Source organism: Pteropus alecto, unplaced genomic scaffold (assembly GCF_000325575.1).
Source record: "Pteropus alecto unplaced genomic scaffold, ASM32557v1 scaffold155, whole genome shotgun sequence".
NCBI classification, from domain to species: Eukaryota; Metazoa; Chordata; class Mammalia; order Chiroptera; family Pteropodidae; genus Pteropus; species Pteropus alecto.
In genome coordinates, this window is record NW_006438113.1 from 12,026,349 (window position 1) to 12,047,077 (window position 20,729).

At 34.8% G+C, this 20,729-nt stretch overlaps 1 protein-coding gene across 4 annotated transcripts in view; it reads left to right on the forward strand.

The window, feature by feature from the left end:
• Window positions 1-20,729, forward strand: part of ASCC1 (activating signal cointegrator 1 complex subunit 1) — an 81,894-nt gene that overhangs the window by 22,055 nt on the left and 39,110 nt on the right. For all 4 annotated transcript variants that reach the window (XM_015592244.2, XM_015592245.2, XM_025049313.1 and 1 more), the window contains 2 exons: window positions 9,596-9,732; window positions 16,623-16,742. In XM_015592244.2, coding sequence (XP_015447730.1) covers window positions 9,596-9,732; window positions 16,623-16,742 — 257 coding nt within the window. The remainder of the gene's footprint in view (window positions 1-9,595; window positions 9,733-16,622; window positions 16,743-20,729) is intronic.

Below are 20,729 nucleotides of genomic sequence, written 5' to 3' on the forward strand. Positions count from 1 at the left end.
AGAGTGTTGCAAGGTCATGTGAAAAGAAGAGAGGGAAGCCTGTATTTATACTACTATGTTCCAGAGGCTCCACATATATTTTATTTAACTCTCAGAAAAACCCTGAGAAGGAAATGCCTTTTATGGATGATGAAATTGAGTTTCAGAGTGACTGAATAACTGACTTTAGGTCACACTGTTGATAGGGCCCAGAATTAGAATTTGAACATAGCCCTCTCTGGTTGCAGAGCCAAAAGCTCTTGTCACCAATGGGCCTTATTTGAATAACTTTCCTATGTGCATGAGGTTTATGTGGTCTGCCTAGAAGTAATTTAATGGAATTTGGCCACAAAAAATAGAAAATATAATGAACGTAGGAGAAGGCTTCCATGCTTATTTCCTTTTTTGCCTTACATAGAATATCAGGAAGTTAATTGCTAGATCCCTCACAAGTACCTATTTTGTACTTTTTTTATAGATTTTGTGGGAGCATGTAAAAATTTTATAGGGTCTTTGCCTTAGAGGTAAACTAGGCTTGCCTAGTTACAGCTGGTTTGCAACAGATTTGCAATTAGAACCCTAGACTCTGTATTCCAGGTTAAAGGCCTTTTATTGCTAAATCACAAACCTTTGTTATGCTTGGAGTTCCTAGAAGATAATATATGTGAATATAATTTGAAGATTATTTTTTTGCTTCTGGCTCTCAGCATGTACTGTCAAGGTGGAATACTATAATTTTTTTTACATTCTGTGTGGTGCACATTAGGATCAAATTCATAGGCATTTTCTAAAGTCTCATATAGTGGTGCCTTATCTTTGGGGTCTGAGACTGAAGAGAGGCTCTGGCAGCTAGCTACACCTGCATTCTGTCCCATTTGTGTGGAAAGGGTGGTTGAATTCTAACTGGGGCTTTAAGGAAGCAAAGATACTGGTTTATGGTGGGCTAATCCATGTTTCTCTTTACTGGCCTTTTCCCAAGTTTGACATTTTTAGATTTCACTATACCTTTGATAATTGTTCATGCTGATAGCATTACTGCCCCAGTGGAGCCTGAGTGCTGGGTTAAAAGTGAAATCAATGAAGGGCCAGTGATGATGTGGTGATTGTTACTGGTAAATCATGGAGCAGCAGTTTGAATGAGAGGGTTAAGGTCTTGCCCCTGGGACTGCTGAGTTATGACGTGACTTTAAACTCTGAACTGGGGTTTAGGCTTGCACATAAGCTTTCTGTGGAGGTAGCTTTTGCGTGCATTTTTTTTTTCTCTTAGATGAGACCTTATTTAAAAAATGAAGAAACTGAGACTTACTGATATGACTTAGCCATAAAGAAACTTTTTTTTTTTCCATCCAGACAAAACTGTTCCAGGGAATTTCTATTACTTCACCCTTTGCTTCACCTTGCTGGGTGGAAGGTCACCACCATTAGAATTTTCAGGCGCCAGCCTGGTTGGCCAACCTAATGGAGTAAAATAGTTCTAACTCCAAGTAATGGTGAACTTGGAGCAGGGCCCAGTGTAATTAAACCCCTAGAGTAAAGAATTTGATGTTTGTCTTTCTTCATTTCAATGAAGAGGCTTGTGGGTGGGAATATGATATATTCTGAGCAAAGAAAAATAGTGACTCTAGAGATTTATGCCATTGCCTTGAAGATTGTTTGGTTTTACATTAAATTTAGATAATTCAGTAAGAGAAAAGTTTTCTTAGTAGATAGCATTCCTAGGCAGGGTAAAATTTAGGATGTTTCTACATTTATTAAAAGGCTGTCCAATTGGGTCACATATAACTTATATAATTTCCAATACTGGTAAAGACTGTTTGAACTCTATGACTCAGAAGTCCCTAAAAGACTTCAGATTATATGGCATTTTCCTGCTCTTTTGTGTTCTCTATGTTTTATTTCCCACTATTCAGTGTTTTCTTGGTAAGTGAACTCAAGTTGACAAAAGTGGTAGGCTCCCAAAGAGGAAAGAAAAGTTCTAGAGCTTTTTTCTAAATAATAAGATAATAAATTTGTATAGTTTTAAACCACTAAGTTTGTATAATTTGTTGTAGCAGCAATAGGATACTAATAATTTAAAACTCACAGAAAAGTTGTAAGACTACAGATAGTACTCTTTACTCATATTCACCTATTGTTAATATTTTACTCATTTGTTTTATCATTCTCTTTCTTTCTTAACTACTTTAGAGTGCATTGCATAAGTCACAGCCCTTTACTCCTAAATACTTCAATATATATTTCCTATGAAATCAGAATTTTTAAAAATAATAACAGTATAATTTTCAACTTCGATAAATTTAACATTGATACTTTTATCTATGTTTTACCATACCATTCTAATTTTGTCAATTATAGCATTTTTTTTCCTCTAATATAGAATCTGGTCTAGGATTAGATGTTGTATTTAGTTGTTATGTCTCTTTAGTCTCCTTGAATCTGGAACATTTCTACAGCCTTTCTTTGCCTTTTTTGACATTGACTTAAAAAAAAAATGCTTCTTTAATAAATAATAAATTTAAAAAAAGAATTTTCATTTAGGGTCTTTTTGATGTTTCCTCATAAGTAGACTGAGGTTATGCATTTATGGCTAGAACATTGCGTAAGTGATGATATTTCTTTCTCAGAGTATCTCATCTAGATACAATACCATTCATTGGTAATGCTAATTTTTACTCTATCCAGTTAAGGTGTTGATTAATTTCTTCACTGTATAGTTACTATTATTTTTCCTTACAATAAGTAAGCAATCTGTAAAGAGACATTTTAAGACTATACAAATATTCTAATTCTCAACCAAATTTCCCCTTTGATTTAGCATCCTTTGATGATTCTTACCTGAACCAACCTATGCAATGATGATTGCACACTTATGTTTTACCAACTTTCATGTTTTCTTTTTATTTACCAGTTGACATTCAATATTCTTCTCATCTGTTACTGATACAGAATCATACGTTTCTAGTTTTTCAATAGTTTATAAATTATTCTTCTTAATTATTTTAGTGCTCAAATTAACCCTGACTTAACCAGTGTGGGAGGGCCTTCAGGCTGGTTCCTGCGTTGGTGACGTGCCTTCTTTCCACCCCCATCCCCCAATTATTTCCATACTTTCTGCCATAATGAGATGTTCCAGGCTTATCTTATACTTCTCTGTCTCAGCCCTGGAATCATCCATTCCTCTAAGAACCCTGGTTCCTTTTAGTGAGAAGTGGTATTTGGTGCTAGTTATGCTCAGGATATCTTTGCTTCTAGACCCTTTTCTGTGGACAGAGCTAGAAAATATATGCACGCATACACACACACACACACACACACACAACACATGTACATACATACATATCCGTGCATATACAGCCATCCCTTGATATCCTCAGGGGATTGGTTCCTGGACCCCCTGCAGATACCAAAATCTAAGGATGCTCAAGTCTCATGTAAAATGACATAGTATTTGCACATAACCTATATTTGCATACAGGCTACAGCAGGGTATATCTACACATGACTTCGTCTGCACGAATTCAGCCTAGTGCTTGGTATGTGACAAATTAAGTTTTGCTTTTTAGGACTTTTTGAGATTTTTTTTTTCCTAAAATATTTTCGACCTGCAGTTGGTTTATCTGCAAATGTGACACCCACAGATACAGAGGGCTGACTGTATGTATTTTAGAAATCAAGAGTTCACAAAGATACTCTTGATCGCAGTTTATCCCCACAGAGTTCTTTCTTGACCTCCCCCATTCCATATTTTTATGTTCCTCCTTCCACAGCAAGAATCCTGGCTTCCAGTATCAACACCTTTCTCATTCTCTTTGTCCTATAATACATCTAAAATAGTTTTGATTTGCTTTGTTTATATGTCTATAAGAAATAAACCTACTAAACTTGGGAAAAAATGGCATAGATGATAGAGGCTCTGTTCATCCCTCTGGCAACCAAATCAAAGTTGTGATGGAAACAAGGAGCAAACAGCAAAAGAAAATCTGCTGGGATCTAGATGAACAAGCCATACAACTAAGGAGAAATCCAAAATCACCCTACAACGGCAGAAGATAGGACGGGACGAGGACGCGAGGCTGCCTGGTCTGGAGCAGCTGAGTGAGACGGAGGCTGCGGCGGCACGGCAGATGCCTCTTAAAGGGGCTGCTTCTGCAAGCGGCTTTTCGCGGTGACGGACCTGCTTGCTCTGAGCACCAGTGCCGATTTTGGTTGCGAGCAGGGGGCACCAGGAACTTACAGGGAGATATTGTCAGAGTGAGGGCTGAGGCGCGACTTGCTCTGTACAGAAGTGCTGGCAGTATCCATTGTTTCCTGTTGAGCCCTTCCTGCTCCAGTGCGCACAGTACTGCCCATAGTCAAGACCTCATCAAACTGGATAACAGAGGTCACTCTGCCCAGAGGATTCCCTGAAACTCTGCCTCTCCCAACTCATGGCCCCACCCAAGTCACATTCAGGTATATCTTCAGTGAGTCAAGTGCTCCTTGCTTAGCAGCGCCTAGACTCACACTGGAGGCAGCTAACCTCAGTTTCTAGTGTGGCCTTTTGAGGCAACTATAAGCACAGCATCTGTGGATTGCTTGCTGAATCTTGACAGGTGGCCCTGGAAGGGCAGAGGCTTGGGCCTGTAGCTGAACCCCTCTCGGGACTGTGCCACTGGTCACCTACTTCACAAATCCACACTAATAAGACCGGGAGACGTAGGAGCTTTGCTTAATACATAGAAACAGACATGGAAAGGCAGCCAAAATGGGAAGACAAGCAGAAACCATAAGAGAGAACAGAACAGAGATCCAGAAATAATGGTGTCAAGAAATCTAACAGATGCAGAGTTCAAAACACTGGTTATGAAGATGCTCAATGAACTTTTGGGAAGTGTAGATAAATTCAGTGAGAACTTCAACAAAGGAATAAAAAAACATAAAAATGGAAATAGAAATTATAAAAGAGAACCAGTCAGAAATGAAGAACACATTATCTGAGATGAGAAGTATATTCAAAGGAATACACAAAGTGAATAAAGAAAAGGATCAAACGACCTATCTAGAGGACTGGAAAGCCAAGGACACAAAATCAGAATGGCAAGAGATAAGATGCCAAGACTATAAAAATAATTTAAGGAGCATATGGGACACTATTAAAGGTCAAAATATCCATGTCATCAGGGTACCGAGGGAAAACAAGATACTGAACAGCTATTTGAAGAAATAATGATGGTAAACTTCCCTCACCTGGTAAAGGAATTAGACATAAAACCCCAGGTATGTCAGTGAGTCCCAAGAACCAGGTGAACCCAAAGAGGCCCACACCAAGAAACATTAAAATGCCAGTGGATAAATACAAAGAGAAAAATCGACGTGATGAAAACCCAAGATCTACAACCAAGAATTCTTTATCCAGCAAAGCTATCATTTAGAGTTGAAGGACATATAAAGAGCTTCCTAGACAAAAATAAGCTAAAGAATTTATCAACACCAAGCCAGTAATACAGGAAATGTTGGAGGGACTTCTTTAAGAAGAAAAAAACATGTATCAAAAACAGGAATAAAGAATGCTAACAACTACATTCCTATCAACAAGTATCTCAAATGGAAAAGAATTGAAGGGACTGAAAGGATAAGAAAACAAGATCCCTACATGCTGCCTACAAGAGACTCAATTCAGATTAAAAGACACACAGACTAAAAGGAAGGGGATAGAAAAAGATATTGCCTTGATGGACCTAGAAAGTATTTAAGTCAGACAGAAAAAGATAAACACTATATGATTTCACTTATATGCGGAATCTAAGGAATAAAAAGAATATATTAATCAAAAATGTTCTCAAATATGGACAATTTGGTGATGGACAGGGGAGGAGGGGTTGGGGGACTGGGAGAATGAGGTGAAGGATTAAAGAAGTAGAAATTAGTAACTGATGAATGGTCACAAGGATGGGGAGCATGGCCTAGGGAATGCAGTTATCATTAATATGTTGGCTGGATGAAGGGTCAGGAGACGGAGGGAGCAATTGAGATCGTTTTATGAACTATATAGATATTTAACCAATGTACTGTATAATTAAACAAATTAAAAAAGAAAATGGAAGAAACCTACTAAAAAGAATTCAGGATTTGCAGTTCCCCTCCCCTAAGAAAGAACTGAGATATGAAGTCAGATATTGTGTTTATAAGTTGCTTGGATTAGTTCTCTCTTTTTAAATCCCCTCTAGTGTAGATTTGGTATTCATTTTAAATGTACTTGGGTTCATTTTCAGTTTGCTTTTAACATTTCGTTTTTTCCGTCTTCACATTCTTGTTGATTTAATTTAATTTGAATATGGAGAGCATCAACATGCTCCCAAAAGTCAAAACTATACAAAAGGGCATATTCAGAAGAAGCGTCACATGTTCCCGAGTCCCTTCCACCCTGTTCCCCTCACCCCTTCTAGGTAACCAGCTTCATTGCTTTCTGGTTTATTTGTCCCATGTTCCTTTTTGTAAAGACAAATAGGTATGTGTATATTTTCTTATTTTCCCTTTTTTCTTACACAAATGGTAGCAAACTATATGCTCCTCTGCACTGTGCTTTTTTTCATTTACCATTATGTCCTGAAATATCACTCCACGTCAGTTTACACATGTGTTTATACATAGTTTTCAATCAGTCTTCTATACTTGGATATTTAGGTATTTTCCAATATTTTCCAATAATGCTCTAGACATTAACCTTGTGTGCATTTATTTCATATTATTGAAAATGTATCTTCAGGATAAATTCCTAGAAGTAGGATTGCTCCATTTATTAGACTGCTTGGGCTGCTATGACAGAATATACTACAGACCGAGTGGGTTATACAACAGAGATTTATTTTTTACAGTGCTGGAGGCTGGAAGTCCAAGATCAAGGTGCTGGCAGGGTTGGTTTCTGGTGAGACCATTTTTTTCCTGGCTGCCAGACAACTGCCTTCTTGCTGTGTCCTCACATGACCTTTTCTCTGTGTGCATTTGCTCCCGATATCTCTTCCTCTTTTTATAAGGATACCAGTTTTACTGGATTTAGCCTTCCTTGACACATTTAAAGCTGATTGTCCCTTAAAGTGCTTTCATTAAATGAGGCAATTTGGGCTGATCTATAGAATCACATAACTTCTCCAGTTGTAAAAATAGCTCAATCTCCATTAACACTTAACAAACGAATAATCTCTTAACTTCTGTTGCCAGGGCAAAAATTAGGCAATCCTAGGCAAAACAAGTGTACTATGTGAGCTGTCTGCATTTGATAAATACATTTCTCTGCCTTTGGGGTGGTTCCTTAGTCCAAGGATCAGATTATTGGATAAGAACTTAGAATTCAAAGATAAAATTCCTGCTTCACTCCTGTTGAAGGAGAATATTCTCAACTTTTAAAAATTTTTATTTGCAGAATAAATGTAATGGAATTTGAGATCTACTTACCTTTGAAAAGGGATTCATGATCTGATATGGGACTGGTATCAGAATATGTAAGGAATTCTTATAACTCAGTTAAAAGACAGAAAAACAGGCAAAGGATTTAAACAGATATTTCTCCATAGGAAATGTACAAATGTCCAGTGAGGACGTGAGAAGATGTTCAGCATCACAGGTCAATAGGGAAATGTAAATCAAAACCTGTATGAGATACCACTTTGCACCCACTAGCATGGCTATAATAAAATTAAAAAGGAAAGTGTTGGCAAAGATGTAGACATTGTTGCTAGGAATGTAAAATGGTTCAGCTGCTGTGGAAAACAGTTTGATGGTTGCTCAAAAAGTTAAAGATAGAATTACTACATGATCCAGCAATTTCACTCTTAAGTATATACCTAAAAGAATTGAAAACATATGTCAGCACAGAAACTTGTACATGGATGTTTAGAGCAGCATTAATCATAATAGCCAAAAGATGGAAACAATCCAACTGCCCATCAAAAGATGGATGGATAAACAAGTTGTGTTATATACATGCAATGGAATATTATTCAGCCATAATAAGGAGTGACATACCAGTACATGATACAATTTGGCTGAACTTTGAAAACATGCTAAATGAAAGAAGCCAAACCAAAAGATCGTGTATTATATGCTTCCTTTTATATGCTGTATCCAGAATAGGAAAATCCAAAGAAACAGAAAGAAATTAGAAGTTATGAGGGGATGGGAGATGGAGGTGAGGAATGGGGAGTGGTATTATTTAATGATTCTGGAATGTTTTTATGGGATGATGAAAAAAGTTTTGAAACTAAAGTGAGCACAACATTGTGAATACTGTAAATACCATTAAATTGTACAGTTTAAAATGATTAATTGTTAAATGAATTTCGCCTCAATTTTAAAAAGGGGATATAAGTATATTTCTGAATATATATGTATTTTTGTTTCCCAGAGAGAAAAGTTTTAAAGTGCAAGGAATGATGATGCCAGAAAAGGATGAACATATTTGATGTGGAAACTTAGTGTCTAGATAACTCTCTAGATTCATTTTTCACTTGTCTCTTTGCTTGGGAGAATTTATTCTTAACACAAAGTATTTTACCTGAAAATACCGCAGTGTCTGCAAAGATAGAAATCATGTTTTTTAAAGAGTATTATGAAGAGTTTATTCTTTGTGGAAGCCCATAAGAGGTCCAATTGCTCTGGAACTAACATAACTGATAAGGAGCAAAATATATCTTAGAACCTATATTTAGATGGTATTCTTTTTTCCCTGACTTGCCATTCTATATGGCTACTAGTTTTTTTTTTTTTTAATCTAGATGAAATTTACATGACAAAATTAACTGTTTTCAAGTGAATGATTCAGTGGCGTTTAGTGCATTTATAGTGTTGTACAGCTACCAGCTCTATATTGTTCCAAAACATTTTAATCACCCAAAAGGAAATCTTGTACCCATTAAGCACATCCCTGTTAGCACGTGTTATTTTCCTAATTTTTTATTGTAACCAGCCTAAGGGGTATGAAATTGTATTTCATTGTGGCTTTGATTTACATTTCTCTAAATGACTAATGAAATTGAACATCTTCTTGTATTTTTTGGCCATTTTGTGTTTCTTCTTTGAAGAAATGTCTACTTAAGTCTTTTCTAGTTTTTAAATTGGGTCCTTTGTCTTTTAGTTGTTGAATTGTAAATGTCCTTTATATGTATATACTAGACTCTTATCAGATATATGACTTACAAATATTCCATTCTGTAGGTTGTCTTTTCACTTTCTTGATAGTGTCCTTTGATATATAAAAGTTTTTAATTTTGATAAAGCCTAACTTATTTATTTTTCTTTTGTTGTCCTTACTATTGGTGTTATATCTAAGAATCTATTGTCAAGTCCAAGGTCGTGAAGATTCCCCTATTTTTCTTCTAAGAGTTTTATGGTTTTAGCTTTTATATTTAGGTCATTGATACATTTTGATATAATTTCTGTATATAGTATGAGGTAGGGGTCCAACTTTATTCCCAGCATCATTTGTTGAAGAGGCTCTTCTTTCTCCATTAAGTTGTTTCGGCACCCTAGTTGAAAATCAATTGGTCATAAATGTGTGGGTTTATCCCTGGACTCTAAATTCTATTCCTACCATTTACTTTTGTGTGAACTGAGTTTCTTGTTTTTCTCCTTTCGATAACAGGATCATGGAGTTGATAGCAGCATTTTCCAGAATCCCAAGAAACTTCATCTAACTATAGGGATGTTAGTGCTTTTGAGTGAGCAAGAGATCCAGCAGACATGTGAGATGCTACAGCAGTGTAAAAATGAATTCATTGAGTGAGTATCCACAAGAGTGGGGAAGGGTAGTCACCCATACTGGCTTCTTTTTGGTATCACAGACTTGTTTTAGGACTAGAGAGTTGGGTGACATGGGAACAAGGTTTGTTGACTCACCCATTTGTAACACTTAACGTTGAACCATTGTCTGAAAGGTTTAAAATGGATTTAAAGCATATATTTACAAATTTTTTTGGAAAGCCTCTACCTTACATTATATTAGTTCAGTAGGCAAATTTTGTTCTTTACTAGGACATCCCATTATTTTCTCCAAGGGGAAGTTCTCTTCATTATCTATTGAAGAATATAGGCTGCAGTATTAGTTTTCTGTGCTGCTTTTAACACATTACTGCAAGCTACTGATGGCTTAAAACAATACAAATTTATTATCCTACAGTTCTGTGAGGTAGAAGTCTGATATGGGTTTTACTGAGCTAAAAGTAAAGTGTTGACAGGGTTGTGTTACTTTCTGGAGGTTCTAGGGAAGAATCTATTCCTTTGTCTTTAAAGTGCAGCGTCTAGAGGCTACTCACCTTCCTTGGCTAGTGGCCCCCTTCCTCTGTCTTCGACACTAGCTACGTTGCATCTTTCCGACCCTTCTTTTGTCACGTCTCTCTCTCTGGCCATAGCAGGGAAAGGTTCTCTGCTTTTAAAGACTCTTGTGATTTGATTGAATATACCCAGATAATCTAGGATAATCTCCTCATCTCAAACTCCTTAATCTTAGTCTCATGTACAAATGTCTCTCTGCCATGTAAGGTAGCACATTTACAAATTCCATAGAGTAGGACGTGGGCATTTTTGGAGAGCCATTATTCTGCTTACCACAATAACTCAAACATTATAAAATGATTCCCTAGGAAAATCTTCATTGTTTTTCAGAAACGTGGACTTTAATTTTCTTTTTCTTCTTCTTCTTCTTTTTTTTTTTAATATAGGCAGTTTTGTGTGAGTCATTGTGAGGATACCGAAAACTATCCAAGCAATCTGTTTTGGCTCAGGGAAAATGTTGCTGTTCTGGGGACAGAGTTGTTATTCTTTTTACTGTAAAATTTAAATTTATACATACATCTAACTTACGAAGAATTTTCTCTTCCTTTCTCTCCCTTTACTCTTTTCAGGATTAATAAAGAACAAGAGAAATTTTAAAACTAACTCACTTGAATAATCTTTTAAAAAAATCAATTATAATATTTAAGTCCCATCCTATTCTAACATGGTCTTGTAGAAATGAGTTACTTGGTTGATTGGGTAAAACAAGATTAAAAGATTAAAAATTTTTTCTCTCTAGTTATGTTGTATTTGACACTGTGTCATGTGATGACTAATTTGTGGACCACATCTCCCTTTTCCATTAATTGTTTTGAACACAACATATTTTTCTTGACCAGAATTATGAGCCGATTGGGTTTGCAGTCTGCCTATTCTTTCTGAATCTCAAACAGCAAAGAATTCTTCTTTGTCTTGTTTGCTTAGTGATCGCTATGACTGTTTTCTCTCAATTTTACCTGAAATTTAAATTAATTTGGTGTTCGTAATTAGATACATACAATTTTCCTTACATAAAAGAAAACTTTAAGCTTTGTCTTACACAGTAGAGCAGTTTAACCTGGTTTAAGAATCATTTCTGATACTTTAACTTGTTCCCAGATCACTTTTTGCTAAATGAAACTGAAAGCAACTTCATTTTCTTGGCTGCCATTGGGATAATCCTGCTAAGGAAAAATTTAAAGGTAGATAAATTTAGGGAAGCATTTTTTTTTTATCTTATGAAAATCAGGTCCCAGTTTTTAATCACTGAAAGTTTACCATGAGCTGCGTGAGGATTTAGTCTCTCTTTTATGTCTCTTGGTGCTTTTTGTGACTAAATGCCAAATCTGAGCCTTTTAAGCATGTCGGAGTTGGTGTGCATAGGCAATGAAGAGCAGCCTTAATAGTTCCTAAGAATTTTTGACATGACAGGATGAAAACAGTAATTGTAGTTTTTCAAATTCAGCAAAGCTTTTGAAATAGGATGAAGTTACCCTGCCAGAAATCTGCAATGCAGGCAAATTTTTTTTTGAGCAAGCTTTTTTAAAAAAGTTGGGAAGATTTGAAACCATTAAAACAAGCCTCTGAACCCTCTTCTCTCACCTTCCCTTCTGCTACACACACTTGTTTTAAAATTGTATAATGCAAAATTAATTTATTTCTGAGAAGGAGGATGAGAGAATCAGACTTGGCTATTTGGATTGGTTAGGAGTGCCTTGTTTCCTTAAAAGGAAGAGATGTCTCCAAAAAAAGGAAGGAAAGAAGGAAGGGAGGAAGGGAGGAAGGGAGGAAGGGAGGGAGGGAGGAAGGAAGGAAGGAAGGATACTTATAGCTCTCAAAAATAAAATGTGTCATCTAACTTTTTTTCTTTATTCTTGCTCTTTGATCTTAGTGTTTGTACTTGATATACTTCAATAAACAATGGCATTTCTGACCTGAACTTTTTATGACTTAACAATCCCAAATTAAAATATAAAAAAATGAAAACATTGAAAATGAATCCTAGTACATAATATGCTGTGGTTTAATTTGATAGCTTTTTAAATGAAAATATTAATGTGGCTATTTTGGAATTTAATTAAAACTGTGGTGCTATATAGATATTTTAAAGAAATGCATAGTTGAATATATATTTTTTTAAATTTGGGGGTGGTTTTTGAATTTAAGTATGTCATCTAATGAGAAACAACTTTAGTTGCAATTTGTAGGCTAAAGGCTTAATGTAGCTGTATAGATTTCGAATAAATTATTCACAGTGTTCAGTAAACCCTAAAGCTCTGAATGTGTCCCTTGTGACTTTTCTTTGTGAGATGTAGAACACGAACAGTGCAGTGGCTCTGAGTATACAGTCTGATAAATATGCTTTACTTCCATAGCTCCAATATCACTCTACTTGTACCCAAGTGTTCCCAGTAGGTCTGAGGTTAAACTAAATAAGTTAAAAAAGAGATAAGGAGGAGAGAAGAAGAGGAAATATACCCATGAATAAATATTAGTTCCTAATTGTTATCTTAGATGTTGCTCAATTGAAAAATGTGCTCACTGGTATCCCAGGTGGGGAATAGTTTGGTCACCAAGACAAAAAGCATTTATCAGGCAAACCATTGGATTTCTCTTCTGCTCTTTAATCTCCCTCTTGATAAACCCTAGGAATAGGTTGAAAGAGTTTCTGTTTCTACTTGCTAGACAGGCTGTGGATCCTGTTTCATTGTTTCAATTTTTTTGTTCTTGGCACCCTAGCTAATTCCAAGGATTTGAGGTAGTTTATAGTGAGGACATATATACAAAAGAAATATTAAAGTTGGAGAGCCTAGAAACTGTAAAGATCTAATGGGGAGAAAATTCTACCTGAAAACTAAGGTAAGATCATTATACTTGATCATTAAAATTTAGCGCCATTTTCGAACACCAGTATACTTGAACTAAATTTCAAAAAGAAACACAGCAGTTATTATAGTTCTTATATGATAAAAAGGAGCATAATATTTTTTAAGGAAGAATCTTTTTCTGGTTTTCAATCTAAGAAAAACTTACATAAATCTTAAGTAACCCAGAATGATGATGAGCAGTGTCTTCAACAAGAGTTTTGTAGAAGATACAAAAACATTGTTCACATGGCTCTTTCTGCAGTGATCTCTAGAAATTGAGGGTGTAACATTAAATATTAACTCAGTAAAAACATTTTAGCGGGACACTAAACGAATGGTATGATGCTTTCTGGTGATCTAACTATGCAGGATTAGAGCTGAAAAATGTAGAGGAATGTATGGTTAATATTGAACTTTTTTTTGTTCCAAATAAATTTTATTGACTGCACTTCGATAATATCGAATGGCAGTTGTTCATATGAATTCTTTGGCTATTAGAATGGAGATAAACTGTATTGTTGATTGAAGAAGCTACAGGCCTCAGATAATAGTTCAGAGCTTGGCTTGTGTTTTTGGAATATCCCACTTATTAGAAGTGGCTACAGGAATACTTATGATCAAGGCTATAATTTTTTCGATCAAATATCTATCTAAAATAGTTCAGTTATTTAGTTTCTTACTGAGAAAAATTCTGGTCTTGTGCAATAACATGACCTTGAAGTTTTAAGCAAATGTTTTCCATTAGGATTCCTAAGCTTCAAAGAGTCTTTTATGGCCTTAGTTTAATATCAAGAGAGGTTTTTTTGGAATTGTCTTTTGGTATATACTAGCATCTTTTTGTCTTTGAGCTGATAAAATGTTATTTTATTTAATAACAATATAGACATGTATCCACATTCTTCTCAGAATTGTCCAGAACAGCATCTCCCTTTATAGCAGAATATCCAGTCAATGTTTTCCAGAGATTTATGGAGTTCCTATTTTATATAAGGCACTGTGCCAGGTGCTGGGAATATAGGAGTGATCAACATGGATAGAGTCCCAGGCCTCATGGGGCTTGGAGAAGGCTGTGTGTGGTGACCTATTTTTAGTTGGGTTTCAGCCTGGCACAGCAAACTCTTTTCTGGTTGAAGTATAAGTCTGTTTAAGATGTCTAGGAAGAAAGTAGGATGGTGGTTTTTACATAACATAAAAGTAGTACATGTTAACTTTAGAAAGCTACAAATTGCAGATAAACAACAATATCACCAGATATCTTACCATCTAAAGATAATTACCGTTAATACTTTGGAATATATACTCCCATACTTTTTAATATGCATATGTATATTTTTTCTTTGAGGTATAATTTACTTAGAGTAAAATGCACAGATCTTCAGTGTACTTGATGAGTTTTGACAAATGCATACACCCATGTAACCACATCCAAATCAAGATGTAGAACATTGCCCTCACCTTATGAAGTTCCTTCATACCCTCTTCAGTAAATTCACTTACTTGAAAAGTAAATATTATTCTGTTTCTGTTCCCATAGATTAATTTGGCTTGTTCTTTAATGTTGTATGTATCGAAGCATTCAGTATATACACTTCTGTGTTTGGATTCTTTTGCATATGTAAAAACAATTTTAGCTTTTTAATGAATAATACATTTACATGGTTCAAAAATTAAAGGTGCGGAGGATATGCACAAGAGTTTCCTTCCCACTGCTCTCCCATCAAGCACCCTGTTCTCTCTAAAAGTAACAGATATTAGCAGTGTTTTTGTATCCTTTCAGAGATTTTATGCATGTACAAGCAAATATATGTATAAATAAATTTTCTTACCCCCATATTTTGCATAAATAGTAGTATAGTAATGCACATTGTTGTGCACCTTTATTTTTTAAACTTAAAAAAATAATCATTACGTATTGGTACCTGAAAAGCTTCCTTAGTCACGTATAGCTTATTTATTGCTCATAGTATTTTGATTTATTCATTCAGTCCTAAATTATTGGACATCTAGTCTGTTGCCAATCTTTTGCTACTCTAAACAGTGCCTCAGTCAGACCTCATTGCATCATAGCAGGAGGCACATATTGTTTTGGTTGTTTTTTTTGTGTGTGTGTGTGTGATAAGCATCATCAGTGGGTTTGGGAGTGGTCACCCTTATCCATTGTTTTGTTTGTTTGTTTGCTTTGCTTTTTACCTTAGAATAGTCTTTTTAAAAGATTTTTATTAAAATATAGCTAACATATAGTATTATATTAGTTTTAAGTATACACCATGGTTATTCTATGTTTATATACCTAAAGAAGCGATCACTGTAAATCCAGCAACCATCTGACACCATACAATGCTATCACAATATTATTAACTATATTCCCTATGCTGTACTTTACATCTCCAAGACTTGTTTTATATCTGGAAATCTGAATCTCTTATTCCCCTTCTCCCACCTTAAAAAATTTTTTTCAATTACAGTTGACATTCAGTATTATTTTTTATTAGTTTCAGGTGTACAGCATAGCGGTTAGACAAATATATAATTTACAAAGTGATCCCCCTGACTAGTCTAGTACCCACCTAACACTATATACATAGTTATTACCATATGATTGACTATATTTCTTATGCTGTACTTTACATCCCTATGACTATTTCATAACAACCAATTTGTACTTCTTAATCCTTTCACTTTTTTAACTCAGCCACCTAACCCCTCTTTCATTTGACAACTGTCAGCTTCTTCCCTGGACCTACGAGTCTATTGCTGTTTTGTTTGTTCATTTGTTTTGTTCTTTCAATTCCACATATAAGTGAGATCATATGTTCATAGAGCTCTCCCTTGTTGGGATCTCTTTATATTTTCTTTAGCCTTTTGCCTAAGTTGTAGCAGCCATTGGTGATCTTGCCTAGATCTGTTATTTTATCGGGGGTTATAAAATGGTGATATTCTAATTCCATCATTACTTCTGCATTTATCACTTGGAATTCTTCTGTAAAGAACTTTCCTTTATCAGCTGTCCTTGGATATTTAGCTGAATTCAAAATTATTTTCCTAGGGTTAGCTCCTAGACATTTAATTGTCTGGGTAAAGGATTTCTCTTCTTGAAGGCTTTTTCTAAATATTGTCAAATTGTTCTTAAAGATGTTATATCAGCTTACACTTCCACCATTGTTATAGAGTGAATACAGCTTGCAACTTATAGAAATAATGATGTATAACCTCAGAGATGGGCCACTCAGAAGTTGTCTCTGTCAATGAGAACCTTCATGTCATTGCTTAGCTTTTTCTCAGAGAGTGCTAGTGTGATTTTGGAAATACTAGTGTTTCTAGTTTTTGTGTATTCAACATGTATTAATTTTGAAATTAGAAAGATGACTAGATAATGCTGTTAGTAAAAAAAACCCAACAAAAAAGTTTGACTATGTATATTTAACCATGTCTTAAAATATAATAGCCCTTTTAGCTTAAATAAGTATAAAAAACTGTTTTTTTTCTTTGCAGTGACATTGCTGGGGGCAAACCCCTGGAAGTAGAAATGGAAGGGATAGAATACATGAACGATGATCCTGGCATGGTCGATGTTCTTTATGCCAAAGTCCATATGAAAGATGGTTCCAACAGGTATGTTTCTGGAATATGCCCTTGTTTTAATCAAGAGATGCCCAAAAGCATCCCTGGAAGTTCAGCTGGTTTTGATTCCTTCTCTTTGAGGCCTTAGAATTATAAAGAGTGTGTCAGTTCTTTCTATTTTTAAATAGTAAGCTGATATCTTGAAAGAAGAATTTGTTGTATGAAACAATATTAGACTTTTAGTCTGATAATTATCGAGTTACTTGGATGGAAGATATTGAGAGTAGCAATCTAGTTTCTGTGGAACTCAGTACTTCCTTAATTTTTTCCAGGATAATAGGAGGCAGGAAGGATGGCATTTTAGGATGATAGTTTCAAAAGTGAAACGATGCAGATCTAGTGACTACGTGGACAAAATGGTGATGATAACTATACAAACTTCTTAAGATTATTAAGATTAAATTAATCTATATAAAATGTGTAGAATAGTGCTTGGCACATACTAACATCATTAGAACATACATCAGGAAATGTTTACTATTTTTTATTTTTGTTTATTAACTTGTTTTAGGGATTTATTAACTTGTTTTAGGGATTTATTAACTATTTTAGGGATTCTCAGTCTGCAACCCAGGCTGTTTCCAAAACTAGCCTAGGCATCTAGAACTATTTCCAGTGTTAATGCCATTTGTTAATCCACTTGAGACCTGTGTGTGTGTGTGAGTGAATTAAAAATTAAAATTTTTTTTATATTAGTTTCAGGTATACAGTACAATGGTAGACATTTATATAATTTATGAAGTGATCCCCTCAATTACTCTCACATCCATCTGGCTCTGCACACAGCCATTACAGTACTATCGACTATATTTCCTATGCTGCACTCTACGTCCCCGTGACCATTTTGTAACTAGTAATTTGTATTTCTTTGGTGAGTGGAGGAACCCAACCTGAATTAGAAGTTTCTTTTTATGTAGTCTTTTCATTAGGGCAGGATGGAACAGAGCTCATATTCATTCAGAAACCTTTAGAGAAAATTCGTGTCTCCAGGCAGGCCCCCAATTGACTTGCTTTCCTAGAGGATCTCTTGTAAGGTCTCTCTTATCTCAATTTGAATTGATTATCTCAATTATCTCTAAGTTTAATTGGAAGTGAATTTTGAGAGAAAGGGAGGAAAAAAATGGTATAGAATCATTTTTTGTGTGTGTTCTGGACTAGATTTTTGTTTTCCTAGATACCTAGCATATGCCTAAAGGGCATACTAATAACCCCCCCCCTAAAAACTAGGGACACAGTGTTACTTAACAGTATCATATACTAGGACATCCCAAAACATTTTTACCAGGTTAAAATTTGATTCAACGTCATAACTATCCAAATACCTTCACCATGTTGTAAAACTACTACATATGGGGTAGATTACTTTTGAACTTTGTGAACAGAAACAATGAAGATAGTTCTGAAACTTTTTGGTCTTATAATCTCTTTAATTTCTTGAAAATTATTGAATACCACAAAAACCTTTTGTTTATATAGGTTATACCTATAAACATTTACTTGACTAGAAATTTAAACTGAGAAATTTAAGATTTGTTAATTTATCAAAAATAATAGTAATAAAATATTTTTTTAATATAAACGACATTTTCATGAAAAATCACTCTGTTTTCCAAACAAAAAAATTAAGCGAGAATATAGACATTGTTTTACATTTTCGTGTTTATAGAAGACGGCTGAGTTCTCATATCTGCTTCTCTGTTCAATTTATTTTGATGTGTTGTTTTGATAGAAGTGTATAAGAAAATCAGACCTCACTCAAAGATGTAGTTGGAAAATTGAGTAATGGCCTTTTCAGGTAATTGTTGATAAAATTTGACAGGTAATAGTTTCTTAAATGTCAGTTACAGTGTGAAATCTGAAACTATATCAATGAACATTTCACACTGTTACATTAAAATCCATTGATCTCTCTTGTACTTTGCCTGGATCTTTAACTCATGCATAATTTTGTAACATTGGTCATTTAGAAAATATTGTTTTACTGAGTTATGCAGATCCAAATGTTGACACATTTCATTATACAATATTAAAAAATACATGTTAATATCACTACTAATTTCATCAAAAATCTTGAAGTATTGAGGAGCTGTCAAGCTCATAGTGGCAGATAACATGTTTTCTGAAATTCAGACTTTCATCCGAAAGCTTAAATTTTTTTATTGGCAGAAAATACTGGTAATTTTTTCTTTGAAGTTTTTTTTTTTAATGTCTACAAAATAGCCAAGTCCAAATAACCATAATTTTTCTGGCAGTTGTTCTTTCAAGTAAAAATTTTGTTCCGTGGACAAAGAGGCTAGTTCAACTCACAACTCAGACAACCCCACAAGTGCTTTTACTCTAGACAGCTGTCTATTTCAAAACACAGCCCAAGTACTTTATACTATACTGTCAATTTCATCACACAGAAGATTAAAAAGACATGCATTCAAGGGCTTAGATTTAATAAAGTTATTTTTACTATTTCATCAAGGATAAATAAAACTGGCTCTTTTGATTTTAAAACTGTGACTGCGTAGTGAAGAATATACTAGTAGTAGTTTGATGATACTTGTCTTAATTTGTGGTAAGATGCCATCAGTTTTACCTGCCATTGCTTTTGTACCATCAGTGCAAATGTCATTGAGGTAAAAAAGGCAAATAATGTCATATAACTATTATAAAAATAGTTTTGACCTTCTGGACCCCCTAAAAGAGTCATCAAAGATTCATAGACCAGGCTGTGATCTAAGTAAGATTTTATTTCTAAAATTTAAGGTTGTATTGTTTCCGGGGAAATTATAACTAACTTTTGTTCAATTATAACTCTTGCCCGGCACTGTGCTTAGATTGTATTATCTCCATTTTATCTTCATATCTGTGTAAGATAGATACTCTTATGCCCATTTTATCAATCAGGGAGGTTCAGAGAGCTTAAGAACTTAATTAAGGAACCGATATAGAAAGCTCTGAACCCCTATGCCATAATAAAAGTTTTCAGTGTACGTATACTAGGCTGAGTAGGTTAGACTATGTTCCAATTTTCATTCCTAGAGTAAAATGGAAAATTGTGACCCACTTTTTTTGAAAGTGGTAAAATTCACATAACATAAAAAAAAAAAATCACCATTTTATCTATTTTAAAGTGTATAATTCAGGGTGTCAACATAAGAAGAACATCCAAACGTGTAGAGAGTTTTTATGAGTTTATTTGAGCCAAACTGATGACATTTGCCAAGGAACATGATCTCAAATGCTCCAGAGAATAACAGTTTTTTAGCTTCTTTTATGCATTGAGGGGATTGGATTATGGGATAGTTAACAAGATTATGTGTTCTCTTGAGAGTTAATACCCCCTCAGAGGGGTATTACTTCTGGTATTTCAAAGATGTATTAACCAAATGCACAATAACAGTGGACAGGGCTGGCTTAAAACCTTTCACTAAAGTTATGGACCTGGGGCATGACTACCCACCATGATCTGCCCAGTTAGGAATTTATGATCAGGTCACTTTGTGAGATTGCTTTCCATAGAACCCCTTTTTTCCATCCACACTGGCAACTACTAATCTATTAACTATATAGGTTTTCCTATTCTAGATATTTCCTATGAATGGAACTATACAACATGTGGCCTTTTGTGTCTGGTTTTCTTCCACATAATGTTTTCAAGGTTCATCCATGTTGTAGCATGTATTAGTACTTCATTCCTTTTTATGGACGAATAATATTCCATTGTATGGAGATACTACATTTTGTTTATCCATTCATCAGTTGATGGACATTTGAGTTGTTTCCATTATTTTGGGCTGACTCACTTTTTAAATGTATTAAAGATGTAATTTTAATTTCCTTGATTAACCTTGTAATTTTACAGAATACCATAGCCTCTCCGCCTGACTTCTGTTAATTTGTTAACTTATCTTCTGTTATGGTATTTACTTAATTTTTGTCAGAACTACTGTAAACCTTACTGTTGTAAGACTGATATCTGTAATATTC